This window comes from Lepidochelys olivacea (genome assembly GCF_965140295.1).
Source record: "Lepidochelys olivacea isolate rLepOli2 genome assembly, chromosome: 10".
NCBI lineage: Eukaryota > Metazoa > Chordata > Testudines > Cheloniidae > Lepidochelys > Lepidochelys olivacea.
The window spans coordinates 10,592,057-10,609,753 of record NC_140420.1 but is presented as its reverse complement, the minus strand read 5'-3'; the positions used below and the strand labels follow the sequence as shown (position 1 = coordinate 10,609,753).

General features: G+C 41.0%; 1 protein-coding gene across 1 annotated transcript in view; it reads left to right on the top strand.

The window, feature by feature from the left end:
• The window catches only part of SDK1 (sidekick cell adhesion molecule 1), a 687,887-nt gene that overhangs the window by 483,343 nt on the left and 186,847 nt on the right, over nucleotides 1-17,697 (top strand). The window contains exons 18-20 of the mRNA XM_084641923.1: nucleotides 3,271-3,452; nucleotides 14,398-14,513; nucleotides 16,776-16,968. Coding sequence (XP_084498049.1) covers nucleotides 3,271-3,452; nucleotides 14,398-14,513; nucleotides 16,776-16,968 — 491 coding nt within the window. The remainder of the gene's footprint in view (nucleotides 1-3,270; nucleotides 3,453-14,397; nucleotides 14,514-16,775; nucleotides 16,969-17,697) is intronic.

Here is a 17,697-nt window from a genome sequence, read left to right as displayed (position 1 = left end):
AAAATGCTCATGCCCTGTTTACACTAGTGTTACCACTTTGCTACTGTTGATGGAGCTGCTTTGGTGGTATTGCTGAGGGTGGAAATTTCCTGCCAAGCCTAGTGCAGACACAGCTGAAGAATGTTAACTGTCTCCCTGCCACCCAAGTAATGAGGTCTGTATGCCCAATCACAGAGGATACAACAGTATGGTTTATATAACTCTTGACTTTATGCCTGCACCACAGCTTTCTCACCCAGCAGTTTTCCAAATGTCAAATTTGTAAAAAAAATTTTTTTTTAAAGTAGTAAAAAGATGTGTACACAACACACACTGTATTTGGTGAGCTCTCACTATGGTAAGCTTTGCACTTCTGTGCTTTCTACACCACACCTTTTTTATGGTCATCTTTTTCTGTGTTATATCTATTCTGTAGACCATCTGCTCCTCTGGGCAGGGATTTGTCTGCAGCAACTATGGTGTCATGCACATCTATGGGTCCGTCTATAAATAACAAACGGTAACTGTAGGCAACACTGTTTGCACGCCATCAATCTTGGCCAGTTTACTACATTTCTTGATGAAAGCCTGGTGAATCAAAATTTAAATATGCCAAAGACTAAAGCTGAAGCTTTGAGTTCAGATGGATTGCTGGGGAAAGCTGCAGGCCCTTATTCTCTACTGGGCACAGATATAATGGAGAGGGGCAGCCCTGGAGAGCCGGTTGCAGTTCCCTGGTTCAGGGCTCTGGTTGTGGTAGAACAGGAGGTGTCCTGCTCTTTGCTTATACCACTGAGGTGCCTAATGGCAGTGTAGTGTCATGTTTGGTGGAACTCAGCTCTGCCACGCCCCTTTTTGCCGCTACTGTGCCCCTTTCTCCCCATTTATTCCAGGGTTGATGCAGGAGGTTAGTTTAGGAGATTTCCCCCTGCAGAGGAAGATGTCTTCAATGGAAATTTCTGGTTGGTAAGCAACCTTGGTGGATCAGAGAATCTGTTACCATTTTCTCTGGGCGCTGATATACTGTTGAGTGAGTGGGATCAAAAGGCACTCTGGTGGGTCAGCTAGTCCATTCCTTTGCTTTGTCACAGGATTGGTTTCATTATTCCTAAACCAGCCCTAATAGATTGGTAGTTAGTCTGTCCTTAAATACCTCTGGAGACAGCAATTCCACAGCCTCCCTACCCGTTGCAACTTACTCTACTGTCTGACTGTTTCATATAACATGCTGACTAATTTTTAAGTTAAACATTTCCTTCTGCAGCTCATGCAAAATTAGCATAATTGATCCCTGTCCTCTCTAACATCCCTTTTCATATTAGTAGAGAGTTATCCAGTCCATTGGCATCAGTCTGTGTGAGTTTGTGGAAAATATTATTTAGATGTTTAAATTATTGTGTCTAGGCTCCTGAGTAGGGAAACAAACCATGCAGCGGGAATTTAAAATTGTCATATAATAAAACTCTGTATTAAAGGTGCCTTTTTAAAATTAAGAATGGAAAAGACCCACTGTAACATCAGGTCCATTGCTCTGTCTTTGCAGCAAAGAGTCCCACCATAGAGGATGTATTGGACTTAAACTGACAGAATGCCTGATCTTAAAAGTGAGGGTGCACTGCACAAAGCCTATAACAATAGGCATCAAAGTGTACATATAGTGAGAAAGGTCACTAAGACATGACATTTCTGAACTGGCCTTTTTCCTCTGCTCTTTTTCTCCCCAGCAGAGTGTTGTTTTTATAGGAGTGTCATGCTAAGAGTACAACAGATTAGACCACAGGAGCACTCCACATTTTGACTGCTACCTGTGAGAGAAAACAGAGTGCTGAGCAAAGAATTGACATTGCCAAGATTCATACAACCTTCCTATCATCTCATAAGTGGAGGAAAGGGAGGTCTTGCATTGAATGGAGGCAGAGAGAGCCACCTAATAGTCCCAGGGAGAGATCCTGACATTGCTTTGATATATTTTCCTTGTGATTTTGTGTTAATATTTCATGGAGCTATGCTAATGTAGTCTCATAGTACAAAACATGACCAAGTCAGGAAGCCACACTGCTCTCCCAACTCTTTGGGGTTGTCTGTATCACTGCTATTGGGTGATCAAGAGCTGCACGGAGATCTCTCTAGGAACAACAAAATCTCTATAAGAATTAGGCCTTGTCTAAACACAGGGATTGCACTGATTAAATTTATATTGGTTTAAAATCGCACCGTAAATGAACCAATGAAACTCTCATGTAGATAAGCCTTTAGTTATTGTTAAGCAGGGGCTGACTTAAAACAGCATAAAAATAGTATGATGAATAAAAATCCAAACATTCCCATATTTGCCTTTTCACAGAATAGCAATGCTTCATTTGCAAGTCATAATGCCATTTGGTCTACTTATTTCTGATATGTTGATTAGCATATTGTAAGTATCTACTACACAGCTTGTTTCCTAAAGGGAAAAAAGCAAACAGTCTCACTTGAAGTGTTCAAATTTCCAAGGACTGTTTGAGAGGAAATGATAGAGAACAGTGGATTCTCAGAGTGCAAAAGGACACACCAAAAAAGGGCTCTAAAATATGCATCCAATTCTATTTTCCATAACAACTGCTACAGGGAAATGTATTCAGTTGCTCCACCTCTTTGGCAGAGGTTCATCACTATATAGATATTACTAATCCTTATTTGGCAAACTGTTTCATCTCCATATTGCCATCCTTCTGATTCCCACTCTATAGCAAGCTCTTCAGTCCCTAGGCAACCCCTGTTTCAGACCTTGTTATCATTCTGTGAAAGTGGGTTCCTGTTGCAGGCTTGAGCTGACAGTCCCTTAGACCAGAAGGTCTGAACACTACCGAGATCATCTTGCTTTTCAGGTTTAGAGACTGAGGAAGAAAACATTTCTCAAACTGATTTACATCAGCACCCTGATAAAAATCCTGTCCAAGATATTTTTTATACTAAATCATAGCTTTTACTAGACAAGCCACATTTTAAAAGCTATAAGTTTTCTACAGCCATAAAACAGGATAAAATGCCAGTTTTGTTTAGCCCTGAGCATGTAATTTCATTGAAATCAGATTATAAATACTACAGCAGTCAAGCAGGGTATGGTCTTATCAGGGGTTAGTCTGGGTTTTTTTTTTTTTTTTTGAGGGCGTTCTATTATCCTTTGTATAATTCTGCAGTAAAAGTTTGAATATTGCATCTTCAGAGGGGAAGCTGTTTTGCTAGTCAGTGCATTTGATAGAATTGATGTCTTTTAACTGACTGCATTGAATTTTCCTTTTCTGTATGCAGGTATCGCCTGGCAGGCCTCCCTGGGGAGTATCACTATAAGAACATCACCAGCGCAGAGATTAACTACTGTTTGGTAAAAGACCTGATCATCTGGACTCAGTATGAAATCCAGGTGGCATCTTATAATGGAGCCGGGCTGGGAGCATTCAGCAGAGCAGTGACAGAGTACACTTTACAGGGAGGTGAGCTCCACTCTGCAGTCTAAACTGCAAATCCTTTGCAGTCACTAATTATTTTAGACAGGGTGAACAAATAGTGCAAGGATTTGTCGTATGTTTACCTTTATGAAGGGAAACATACTCTAGAGACAGGATTGTACAGGAGAGGTTCAAGTGAGATAGAGGCATTTACCAAGAGGAAAAGGGAGCCATAATTCTTATTCTCATTTACACTAAAGCTCATTTATACCTCTCTGGCAATATACAGGTGCCCTGAAGTGGGTGGGAATTACATCTATAACAAAAGGATTTGTAATTACTTTTACACCTACTGAAAGGTGTATTTACACTACTGGATCAGTATGAAGAATCCTTAGCATAATTGAGAGTCAGGTCCTTAAGATTTCCATTGATTTCCAAAATTGCAGGACTGGATTTTGAGCAATAGACAGTCTCATGATCTCTGCTTTAGTAGGTCATAAAAACAATTAAACTATTTGAAAAACTAACACTTTTACAGTGCATGGTATTTTATAATCAGTGAAGTATATGTAATGGTTTCCTAATTGTTGGTAGGAGTACATTATGATGTGAATAAACGTATTGTGAGTTAGAGAGATTTTAAAAATAGACTATGCAAGTGCAGCACCAGTTTACCAAGACAGTTAAAGAGCAAGGAAACAGTCCAAGTTATCTCTCAGAGATAGCTGCTGTTATCTTTCATTAGTTCACTATCTGGTGTCCTTTGTAAGGATATAAATCCTCTGTTACAAACGAAGTGCAGTTGGTCCTGCATTCAGTTTGACTGGTAGAAGTATTTATAATGCAGGACAATCTGCAATGCCCTATTTATCTTTATGTAATTCTTACCTAGTACAAGTGAAAAAGCTAGGTGTTCCCTTTTTAAGTAATTCACAATAGCAATAAATAGCTCCAGAATGGATGTTGCCATCACCTAATGCATGCCTTGCGGAAATCCTCAGGCTTTCAACCCACTTTAAAAACAGTTTGAAGCCTTTTCACATTTGGAGTTGAACAGAGGGGAGGCTGCACAGCCCCAGTCTAATCTGAAGCAGAGTTAGTATCATGTTTCCATATGTTAAGAAATGTATCATGTCCTATGCCACTCTCCCTGCAACTGGAGAATGTACAGACACCTGTTTGTGACCATTTATCACTGCTGACTGTGCCTCCTAAACCAAACCAGGAACGTAAGTCAGAGCATGGGTGGAAACTGTTTTATAATCCATAATATAGTTTAAAGATGAGCCTAAGAAACCTGCATCTATGCACCTTGCCCACCTCTCCACACACACACTCCACTTCACACACACTAGTGATTCAGGTTGCACTGGCAAGAACCTTCTTGTCTGTGGATAGAAAAAATACCTGGCATTAGTTGAATGTGCCATGCAATCAAAACCCTGGCAGCCAATGAGTGCTGAGAGCAGATCAACACGTTAATATTGAATTCCCCTCCACCTCCTACCTCATTGGCCACGTGAGCTGTGGCCTTGCCCTTGAATGCATATGATTGGACTTTTATTGTTTGTTATATAAGTTTATTATTTTTGGCATTTAGTAGTGGCAGCCCAAGAACCCATAGTTGACGATCAGCTGCTCGGAGCTCTTTTAAAATAACTCGTGGCCAGTGTCTAAGTGAGAATGTAACTTGCAAGATGTCTGAAGACCTGAACTCTCACAGAAACTGAGTTATAATGTCAGTCAGGTCCTCTGAGATATATTGGCAAAGCATGCAACATCCTGAGGTCTAAGGGTTTGACTGTTTCAAAACCCCAAAAGTCTTTCAGTGGGATATTCAGCATAACCCTTTGATGCTGTGTGTGTGTGTGTATATATATTATATATGCATGCCTTTCTTCATCAGGGTTTCTCCAGCTGTTCCTTACTTCTTTGATGTTATCTTTGACAGGGATTTGTGCCAACTTTCTGCACAGAGTAGCTGTTGCTCATTTGAACAGAGTCCTTCAGGACTTTTCATCACTGTGTGAAAAGTTGAGCTTCCGAGTATCTCTGCACAGAAGAGTTATTTCATATACATAAGTCTTTTGGCAGGTGATGCAAGTCATCTCCCTTGCTATGTTTGGTCCAGGAGAGAGACAATTTTTCTTCTCTTCACTCTGGGATCTAGCACTTGGATCTCAACAATCTTATTGACTTCTTAGGTGCTCTCCCTTTGAACAGCTCCTCACAAAGTTAAATGCCAGTCCATGGATTTACATTAGCCTTCAAGTAACTTACATAGTAGATGGACATCACATTCCCCACCCACTTTCATAGCCCTCAAGGGTCACCTTTGGGATGTGTCTGAGAGACTGTGGCTCCACACTGAGGAGAACTACACCTGAGTCTCCAGTGCTCAAAAGCTGCTCCCAAACCTGAAGGAGAAAGTTATAATTTCAATATACATCTGTCTGATTTCATGAGGAAACAGTCTGTAACATTGGTCCCATTTCATACCATTTTACTCAAGCTATTTCTCCGACAAGTGTGGCAATGAGAAAGAATTTGTTGTTTTAAATACTTGGGAAGTGCTATGGTAATGGGAGTACGGGGGCAAAATAGGTTCCTAGGTGGCCTACTGTACTTAGAATGTGTAATACGGAAAATGCCCTCCAATTATGGTAGGGCAAAACTCAAAACTATGAACACTCAAAACCTGCAGACATTATGGACACAAGCCATACTACCAGGCAAATTGACTCAAGATGTTCTTTTTAGAGGAGATAAATGAGATTAGTAAAGAGAGGGCCAATAACAGTGCCAACAGGTTGAAGAACCATGCTTGCCCAGCACAACCCAGAACTACCAAGATTATGTGAACCCTGCTCTATTTTATTTTCTGCAAAAACTGAAGTACCAAAGGGACCAGGAGAAATGGCACCCATCCCAGAAGAAAATGCCTTTGTGACCCACTCAGAATAAATTTGATCACTTAACACTGCTTCAGAAAACCAATAGGTCTACTCTAAATGAGCCAACTGGAAAAGAGAGGGGCCATTCATGCTGGTCCTGAAACCTGAGATTTAAGTTGTTCTCCAATTAATTCTTTTTGACTGGAAAGTTTAGAGCAAAAGGAAATGCATCTCTTAGAGACACAGCATTTAGGCCAGAAGAGACCACCAGATCTAGCCTAACCACCGGTGTATTGCAGGCGGTCAACACCACTCAGAACCTACACACTAAACCCAACAATCAAAATTAGACCAAAGTATTCCATCAACACACCCTGCTCCCATGAGAGGGGAGGAGGAGAGAATGAGACTCACTGGCCAGTTTAGCAGCCTCCTTGATATTCATGTTGTATGTGACAATTCACCATTTTTCCTCCAGCTGACAGCAGGAAAGTTCTGAGGGCCAGTCTTGTAGCCCAAAGTTTCAAGACATGGATATGTAGTCTGATCTCTTTTTTTCTTCCAAAGCTGTGCAGTTTAGAGATGTCCTCTATTGGATGCATCTGTGCTTATCATAAAGGTTAGGAACAGTTGAGTGAATGGTGCTTCTTGAGCTCATGAAAGGTCAGAATCACCAGATTAGTGAATCCTTGACAGACATGATAAGGAGAGGCAGAAGAGCAAGAGGAGTATACTGAAGATGTTTCCTCCTTAGCTATATGAAGGGAGTCATAAAGGAAATCTCGTTCCCTTTCATTGAAAACTTGTCAGCAGGGCTGCCTTCTGTGTGTAGAAAATAGTCCAGAGGAAGAAATGTAGCTGCTATCCTTGAATCAAGAATATCATCTCCAAGTGTTGGGTTCTTTGTTCTTTAAAAATAGATTTCTCCCTGTTATTCCTTTAGGCCAAGTTGTTGAAACAAAGAGCAAGAGACTTGCAGAGGGGAATCTGCTTAGAGCAGGGATGGGCAAACTTTTTGGCCCAAGGGCCATATCAGAGTTGTACAACTGTATGGAGGGCTGGGTAGGGAAGACTGTGCCTCCCCAAACAGCCTGGCCCCTGCCCCCCATCCACTCCCTCCCACTTCCCACCCCCCTCAGAAACCCCTGACCCATCCAACCCCCCCCCCCCCCCCGCTCCCTATCCCCTGACTGCCCCCACCCCCAGAACCTCCACCCCATCCAACTGCCCCCTGTCCCCTGACTGCCCCTTGGGACCCCCTGCCCCTTAGCCAACCCCCCCTCATTCCCCGTGTCAAGGTTCCTCCCCCACTCTGAACTCTAGGGTACAGATGTGGGGACCTGCATGAAAAACCTCCTAAGCTTATCTTTACCAGCTTAGGTCAAAACTTCCCCAAGGTAACAAATATTACCCCCGTTATCCTTGGAATGGCCGCTACCACCACCAAACTAATACTGGTTACTGGGGAAGAGCTGTTTGGACGCGTCCTTCCCCCCAAAATACTTCCCAAAACCTTGCACCCCACTTCCTGGACAAGGTTTGGTAAAAAGCCTCACCAATTTGCCTAGGTGACTACAGACCCAGACCCTTGGATCTTAAGAACAATGAACAATCCTCCCAACACTTGCACTCCCCCTTTCCTGGGAAATGTTGGATAAAAAGCCTCACCAATTTGCATAGGTGACCACAGACCCAAACCCTTGGATCTGAGAACAATGAAAAAGCATTCAGTGTTTTACAAGAAGACTTTTAATAAAAAATAGAAGTAAATAGAAATAAAGAAGTCCCCCCTGTAAAATCAGGATGGTATATATCTTACAGGGTAATTAGATTCAAAAACATAGAGAACCCCTCTAGGCAAAACCTTAAGTTACAAAAAAGATACACAGACCGAAATAGTTATTCTATTCAGCACAATTCTTTTCTCAGCCATTTAAAGAAATCATAATCTAACACATACCTAGCTAGATTACTTACTAAAAGTTCTAAGACTCCATTCCTGTTCTGTCCCCGGCCAAGACGACTACAGACAGACACACAAAACCTTTGTTTCTCTCCCTCCTCCCAGTTTTTGAAAGTATCTTGTCTCCTCATTGGTCATTTTGGTCAGGTGCCAGCGAGGTTACCTTTAGCTTCTTAACCCTTTACAGGTGAGAGGAGCTTTCCCCTGGCCAGGAGGGATTTCAAAGGGGTTTACCCTTCCCTTTATATTTATGACACCCCGTCCCCTTACCATGCTGGAGCCAGCCATGCTGCCATGTTGCCCAACAGGAGCAGCAGGCCAGAGTGCTGCCCAGGCAGCAGTGTGGCTGCGGGAAAGGGGAGATGGTGGGGGAGGAGCCAGGGGCTAGCCTCACCAGCTGGGAGCTCAAGGGCTAGGCAGGACGGTCCCACGGGCCATAGTTTGCCTACCTCTGGCTTAGAGCAACCAGTTGTCTACGGTCAGATTGTGAACTGCTGCTTTATGATTTATCAAGATGGGAGGGAACAAGGAGCTCACTTCCCCTTTATGCCCCTACACAGAAGGGGCACAGAATTACAGGCCTGGATCTCAGGCCAGGTGCTTAGGGAGAAAATGCTTCATTCCCTAAGGGAGTGTTTCAGCAGCGGCACAATAAGAATTGTGTGCTTTTGAGGCAAAATTCTTTCCAGAGTTCCCACTGGGGCTCTGCAGCTTAGCACCTGAAACCTCTGCATTAAAGGAACAACCAAATTCTCAGAGAAAAATCTGTGAGCCTGCCTGATTGAGATGTGAAAGTTGGCATCCTGAAAGCCAGGAGCTTGGGATCTTTCTGCATGCCTTTGCTGAAGATTTATATTTAAAACTGGTAGTCTGTCTATCTGAATCTGTGTGCGATTTAAATGCCTATTCACACATAACTAGAGACATGAACATGTGTTTATCCTTAATTCCTTCTTATTCCCATAATCTTGTTGGCCAACCTCATTTAATGGCTTTTATCTACAGTGCCTCCATGACCTTTTCTGCTAAGAGTAGTTTTAGAATGTTTTAAAATTCAAGCAGTTGAGTTCTAATACATTTCTAGCCAAATTAACTTTACTGGGAGGAATATAAAGGTTGGTTCTGTCATACCAACTATGCTCTGAAATTCAGGGATGTCTTAAAGGTGTCTCACAAATTTGGAGCTGTACTCCAATGTGAGATCTTCAGTATAATCACAAACATGACCAAAATTAGGTTTAAAAAAATCCAGCATGCAATTACATAAGGATTTCTTTGTAAATAATTTGTGTTCAATAAGAAAAACATGATTTAGCCAGATCTGCATGGCTAAATACTGTGTATAATTAGAGATACCTTAGTTGCCAATTTCAGTTCTTGCTACTTACTGATGATTTAATCTGGAGCATTGTTTGAGAGATCAGCCATGATGTAAATGTAGCACAGCTCAAGTTAATGTTTTAATATATACTTGTTCAGATAACCATGGAGGTCAATTTTAACTTTAGCACATAATGAGAGCATTTAGCATTATGCTTTGAAGTAAATTCAGGATTATATTGCTACATTTTTACTGATAAATATGGATTGTAGTATGCTTATTGTATGCAATAAAATTAAGCTGATGCCCATTAGCCAGCCTTGTTCTCTCCATTTTTAAAATGCATTAAGATGTAGATATTGATTTTCTATAAAGAATTCCAAATATAAATTATACCATAAATCATGCTTTCCAGCATACCAAAGGTTTTATTTTTCTTCTTGTAATAGGTATTTTTGGACTAGAATGATTTATTCTAATTTCAGAACATTCATAAAAAGAAATGGAAAAAATGGTTATCCACATTTCTAAAACTTTTGTAAACACTTCTAAGTGTTTGTCTCGCCTTCTTAGAAGTTTACTATCATGAGAATTATAAATGAAACCCCATGTTTTTAGGGCAATGCTTCTTTTCTGTTAGTAAATTCTCAATGCTGTGGCAAATGACAGTTCCCACAATGCAGATTTCCCAGTTCCTAAAAGGCCCTCTGAACTCTTAGGATAAAATCCAGGCATCGCTAAAATCAATGGCACCAGGATTTCACCCTTAAAGAAAAAGGTGATGTCCAACAAAATGACAGCTTATTCCTATTTTGGAATGTGCAGGATACAGAAAATGTTTTAGAACAACTTTTTTAGGAATGTGCTTTTAGGACTGGCTTGATATTTAACTATCATATATCCTGCATAACAATATTCAGTCACCTTTACATATATTCGTTGTACTCTATGAACAACGAACTATTCCTAATGGTATTCTCTGATTTATATCAATGAGTGTTAGAATTGCATTTTTCTGTAGGCATATCTGTCAACCAAAACATTCAGATTTTATACACCCCCCCCCCAATATAGTCAGAATTAATTGAGAAGGAAAAAGGGGAGAGGAGGATGCTTGATTTACCCCTCATGTCAAAAGACCATGCAGGAGGATATTACAATCCATCAATGAGCTGTTGTCAAGGCTGATTCCCCACTCTGGCACTTTGAGTGCAGAAGGTGGGGTCCCGCAAGGATTTTAAAAATTAATACTGGCCACTCCAGGCTTGTATTAAACTCCCAGGGTTACAGCTTCTCTCTGACCTTGGATGGGTAGATGCTGCCACCACCCAAGTGCAGAAACCGCTTTGAAAACAGAAAGGTGCACTTGGGAATTCCTTCCTTTGGGGTACCCTCAAACCCTTTCATACACCCGTCTGGGGAAGAGCAGAGAAAGAAAAACAAAGGAAATCAGCTGTTACCACCAGCTAATTAAACATGCACAAACCTCTTAGGACTCAAAAACCCAATCCTGTTTTTAAAAAAGGTAAATATTTATTAAAAACAAAGAAGAAAGAAAATACATCTGGAACTTAAGCTTTTTGCTAGATCTAAAAAAAGTTACAAAAATTAAACATCAAGATAGCTCTCTTGAGGTTCAGGTTAAAGGTTACAAGCAAAACAAAAAGCATCTGGAGTTAGCAGTCCACAAGCCAATAAAAAATAAAAGAAATAACCCTAATTGCACCTTTCTAGACATTCCCTAATTTACTTATATTTCTGGGGTTCAGATAAGCAATCTTTAGGTATGATCTGATGGTTTTTCATACCTGGCTTAAAGCTTCTCACAGCATAACTGCTCTCCTCTTTCCTAGAGGATAACAACACACCAACAAAAGAAAGTTTCCCCCGCATTTTAAAAAGTTCTAGCCCTCCCATTGGCTCTTTTGGTCAGGTGCCCACTACTTTCCTTTTACCTGTGGGCTTGTTAACCCTTTACAGGTAAAGCAAGTAGAGAACAGCTACTAAGAGGAATTTTATAGCTAACTGACTGGCTGGCTGTCCATAAAAGGGAGCTCCCCACCCCCCTTCATTTATCACAGTTGTTCATAACTGTCTAATGTCAAACTAAGTGTAAAAGGTGTTTAAAACAGTTTTCTCCTATAATAGGAAATCTGAAAAATATATTCTAAAAATCATCAAGAAATATACAGGAAGGCAGGAATTTTAATTTACAAAATAAGCTTTTCTAATGTGAGCCATCAAATATACAAAACACCACACAGGGAAGCCACGAATAGGACTATACACACACCACAGGACTCCAGTGACATGAGAGGTTTCATCAGAGTTTTTGATAAGAAGAGGTTTGTTTATGAGTGTTACAGGGTGGGACTCACCACCGTGGCACCTCCTGCTAGTCATCCTGGGAATTAGCTCTTGGCTGTTCCAGTCCACCTTCAGCTAGTGGCATCACACCTGCCCTCACAGCTGTCTCCACTCTTTGGACCCGCATCGCTCCCCAGACTGCAGCATCCTCTTCTGGGCATGGCCATCTGGCTGTGCCCCACTCTGCTTTCTCCCTCCCTTCCAGGGCAGGGGAGGGCAACAGTCCTTAGTCCCACCACTTGCTTCAGCAGCCAGCTGCAGTCCAAAGTCCAGCCCCTTACCTCAGGTGCAAACTACAGTCTGGATACTGGTCACTCTCCTCATTGGCAAGTGAGGTGCAAAGAGAGGGAGGGAGGGAGAGAGACCCAGGCCCTCCCACTACTCTGGGTCCCAACCCAGGGATCTTTTATCCAGCAGCCACCTACTGCCCTCCTCCAACCTGCTGCCTATTTGCCCTGGACCAGTTCCCCCATAGCCCTAGAACCCTCTCAGCCCTTGTAGCAAGGCCCCAGCCTGGCAGTAGTCAGCCAGAAGCTCACCCTCACATTCTGCTCTATATATGGTGTTTCCTCAGGCAGCCAGTCCTCCTCCCTTACCTTCCAGGGAGAGATTCCACTCTGCTCTGCTGAGCATTCCTTTATATATGGCCCTCGCTGGCCCTGAATGGCTGCTCCAGCAAGCCTTCCCCCTATTGGTGGGCTCAATAAGTCCTTTCCTGATTACTGGGTTCTGCGCAGCCTCCTTGGTGCTGCTTTTAACCCCTTCTGCAGCTGCCCCACCACAATGAGGGATAATATTTCCTAAGCTATGTATCACACAGCTGTAATGCTATCAAAACATTCTCATGAATCTCTAAACCATAAGAACTTTATAATGGCAAGAGATAGCATTATAAGCCTTATAATGCATACTGGGGATTCTAATGTATGGTAGGAATAATGTTCTACTTTCAGTGGTAATTTAGAGCATTCTGACTCCAAACTTGCTGATTTTGTAAAATCCATGAGTAATGACATCAGAAGTCAGTTTAACGGTATAGAATTCTGCTTAATCAGTGTATGGTGACATACTGTTACAGTGTATATAGAAGGGCGAAAGGGTAGTAAAGATGTAACAGAAATTCCAAGCCATATAGTCATCAAGGAATTTCAGTGACATAAAACTAAACAGAAGAGTGATGCCTGACTAGTTTATAATGTCATTCCTGAAATGCTTGGTTTATACCCCAATTTTCCTTTATAGGGCCCATTGGAGGAGATCCTCAACTGGTATAAATGTGTCATGGCTCCATTGGCTTCTATGCAGCTGGGACTAATGTATATCAGCTGAAGATCTGCTCTCTTATCATTAGCTGATTGTGAGTTTTAGTAGTTTGGGGTGGGTTGATTTCCACCAACATTTTTATTTCCACTGAGCGTAGTTTCTGGTGGATAAATAATCGTTTGTGCTTTTTCAGACCTTCTGGTGGCTTGTCTTGCTTTTTAGTTCCTCCATAGCAAGAGGATTTTCCCACAATGCCTTTGAATCTTTAAAAGCTTATGACCTGATTTTGAAAAGCAGGGAGCAACCACAACTCTTATTGGACTTAGTGGGAACTGGGGATATTTCTCAGACTCAATCCTAGAAAAGTCCTAGAAAAGTCCAATTTGAACATAATGAAAATAGTACGTTTAAAGCATCAAAAACTGTGGTGGAGAATTCTTCCCTTTATGGAATATAAACAAACATGGCCACCAATGGATAGGTCTCTGAAAACATCTATTATTTGTGACCTATATTATTTTTGCTAACTTTCAATGGGTTTTGGCACATCTTGGTTGAATATGCATATATTATATGAATAAATACCATAATAGGATGGAAAAAGCAAAGGAGAAAAAAATACTTTATTCCAGGGCATAATCTGTATTTCACAGGAGATTTCTTCATCATACATTTTTCAGAACAGTAAATGATATACAGATGCAGTCTCCTTATTATGATTCCTCAATTAGAATTTCTATATGTTCACATTATATCTTTGTTTGTCTACTTAGAAGGCTTGTTTGATTTTAAAGGGCTTAGGGAATTTCTTGGTGAAACCATTGATTGCCCTTACAGCCATGGATAATTGAAAGAGATGTATTCACCTATCATCATCTAACCTTCTGTCTCAAGCCCCTAGGAGAAGCTCATCGGTGGAATAATAAGCCACAAGAACTATTTCATCCCCTCCCTTTACCCATTAAAGGAATCTCCACTAGAAAATGAGAAATAACCCAATTACCTTTCTCTTTAAGTCGCTGCTGGGTACCAAAATCATAAATCACACATCCCTTTTCTCAGCACTGTTGTTATTTCCTGTGAATCATGAATGGCAACTAAAGGTTTCTAAATTCATCTCTTCTCCTCCCTGTCATTCCACCCCACCCTCAATCTATCTTCCCTGGTGACTTTGAACAGTGCCTACAGCTCCACCACAGAATGTGCAAGCTGAAGCTGTGAACTCCACAACCATCCAGTTCCTATGGAATCCTCCACCACAGCAATTTATCAATGGTATCAATCAAGGATACAAGGTAAACCAAAGTTTGGATCAAGGCAGCATAACTTTCTTGATATATAATTTTCTTGGGGCCAGATTGGAGAAGTCCATGTGTCTCCAGAGCCCTGCTGTATATCATCAGAGACAATGTCTTACATCAGAAGGAAGCTTATGTTAAACTAAGTGAGCTGTTGTCACTGCTAACATAACATCTGCTGATTATGTAAATTCTCACTGAGAGGATGGGAACATTCGATCGGTTGCAAATCCTAATTCCTTTGATGCTAGGGTAGAGATTTTCAAAGGCATAAATGGGAGCTAGGTGCCCAATAACTTGGACAGTCAGTGGGAATTGGGTGCATAAATGACCTTTGTGCCTTTGAAAATCAATTCCTATATTTCTATCTACTCTAAGGCAAAATTCCCACTGACCTCACTGGGGCCAGGATTTCACCCTAAATTCTTTTTTCCAGTTTCCCATATTTTAGATTTTCTCTTTTGTTTCAATCAGAAGCACTTAACACATGTAATTCCAACTTTCAATCCAGCAATTTTGGAGACTTTTGTTGCATAGCTATTTATGTAAGTTGCAAATTCCTTTGCAACTGTATAAAATGACTAAAAGCCTGATATATACCTATCAACAGATAGTGAAAACTTTATTGAAACTGTCAAAACCCTATTTGCTTGGATTTCTTTAATTCCATTAGATTGCAATAGCTTTATAGTTCCTGCTTCTCATGGGAATTCTGAATTGTATTATGTCGGGCATGGAGACAACATTTCTGCCACATTTATATCTACCACATAATTTTTTTCATGCTTTATAAATTACTAGTTGAAGTCAGGTATCTTTTCTTTTCAAAGGGTTTCACCAATTACATCTTTCACTGGCACTTTATAGGTCTGTTTCTTAAAGAAACCTGTAAGGTGCCTAAATATAAATGCCCTGATTTTCAAAATTGCTGAGCACCCAAAAACCCAGTGAAGTCAGTGGGAGCCACAAGTGCTGAGTACCTATGTGAAAAAGGCTAATACAGTCCTAGGATGCATCAGGAGAGGTATTTCCAGTAGAAACAGGGAAGTGTTATACAAGGCACTGATGAGACCTCATCTGGAATACAGTGTTCAATTCTGGTCTCTCATGTTTAAAAAAGATTAATTCAATCTGGAACAGGTGCAGAGAAGGGCTACTAGGATAATCCAGGGGCTGGAAAACCTATTTTGTGAGAGGAAACTCAAAGAGCTTGACTTGTTGAGCTTAACCAAAAGAAGGTTGAGGGGAGATATGATTGCTCTCTACAGATGCATTAGAGGGATAAATACCTGAGAGGGAGAGCGTTTATTTAAGTTAAGTGCCAATGTGGATACAAGAAAATTGGCCATTAACAAGCTTAGGCTCAAAATTAGGGAAAGGTTTCTAACCATCAGAGGAGGGAAGCTGTGGAACAGCCTTCCAAGGGGAGCAGTGGGGCAAAACCCCTAACTGGCTTCAAGACTGAGCTTGATAAATTTATGGAAGGGATGGTATGATGGGACTGCCTATGATGGCATGTGGCCCATCAGCGACTTCCAGTAGCAAAAATCCCCAACAGCCAGAGACAGGACACTAGATGGGAAGGGCTCTGAGTTATTACAGAGAATTCTTTCCCAGATATCTGCCTGGTGGGTTTTGCCCGCATGCTCAGCAGCTAACTGATTGCCATATTTGGGGTCAGGAAGGAATTTTCCCCTAGGTCACATTGACAGAGACACTGGGCGGTTTTCGTCTTCCCCTCCAGCATGGGTCAGTCACTTGCAGGTTTAAACTAGAGTAAATGGTGAATTCTCTGTAACTCTCTTTAAACCATGATTTGAGGACTTCAGTGACTCAGCCAGAGGTTATGGGTCTATTGCAGGAGTTGGTGGGTAAGGTTCTATGGCTACAGGAGGTCAGACTAGATGATCACCATAGTCCCTTCTGTCCTTAAAGTCTATGAGTCTATCAACAGGTTACTTAAAGTGCTCAAATATGGATATAATAACCTAACTTTTTGCACCCAGTTTGTAAAAACTGTGGCCATTTATTTTTAAAACATGCTTTTTATTCTCTGTCAAGAGTTGATAGTAAGGTACATATCCATCCAGTGAACCCAGTAACAAGATTATCTCAAGTTGCACAATGATAGAATTTACAATTGTTTTCACTGTATTGTTTTTTGTAATTGGACTAACAAGGTCTTGGCAATGAAGTGTATTATGAAAAGAAACAACTTTTAATGAGTGTTAATCTATATTTAAATTTTCTCTATTCCAGCTCCTGGCATGGCCAATGGCTGCACCAGAGTCTGTGACCGTGGTCACCATTGCTCCTGATTTTCATGGAGTTCACAGTGGCTGCATTACCAACTTGAAGAAATTCACTGCTTACTACACATCAGTTCTGTGTTTCACCACACCAGGGGATGGACCACGAAGCCCACTACAGCTGTTGTGCACTCATGAAGATAGTGAGTATAGCCAAGTCCAGCCAGAAATCACCTGCAGTGCCTGAAAACAGTTCTGCTAAAGGTGATGGCCAAAATTTTCAAACCTTGGTTCCCAAGATTAGGCTCCTAAATCCATATTTAGAAAAGAAATAAAAGAATAAAAAAATAAAATTCCATAAAAGAAAGTGACCTGATTTTCAGAGGTGCTGAGCACCTGTAGCACCCACTGAAATCAATGGGAGATGCAATTGCTTGACACTTTAGAAAATCAGGCCACTAGAAATTAAAATATTTAATTTTAAATATTCAAATATGGATTTAGCAGCCTAAACTTAGGCACCAGAAGTGAGGGGTTTTTTTTGCCAGTAAGTACATTGAAAATTAAAATTTTTGTATATTTTCACATGAAAATGTGAATATAAAGTAAGCCAAAAGCTCCCTTTTCCAGTTTATCAGTTGAAGAGAGAACAGCAAGTTGGATCAAAAATCAGTCAGGTTGTCTTCCCTGAAGATCAGAATTGAGGGAGGATAGTGTATTCTTGACAGTCATTCCATTTTGTAGTTTCATTGCACACCAGGGAACTGAACGTTTCAAGAGCTCTTGAGCTACACCATACAAATCCTTTAAAAGTTTTGCAAAGTTGTATACACTTTACAGAAGATAGTTACCATTATACTGGAGATTTTTTAGAGCTGTTTTGCAAGAGTTTATCCAAGTGCTGATTGGATAACACTGACCTTGATTCGTGA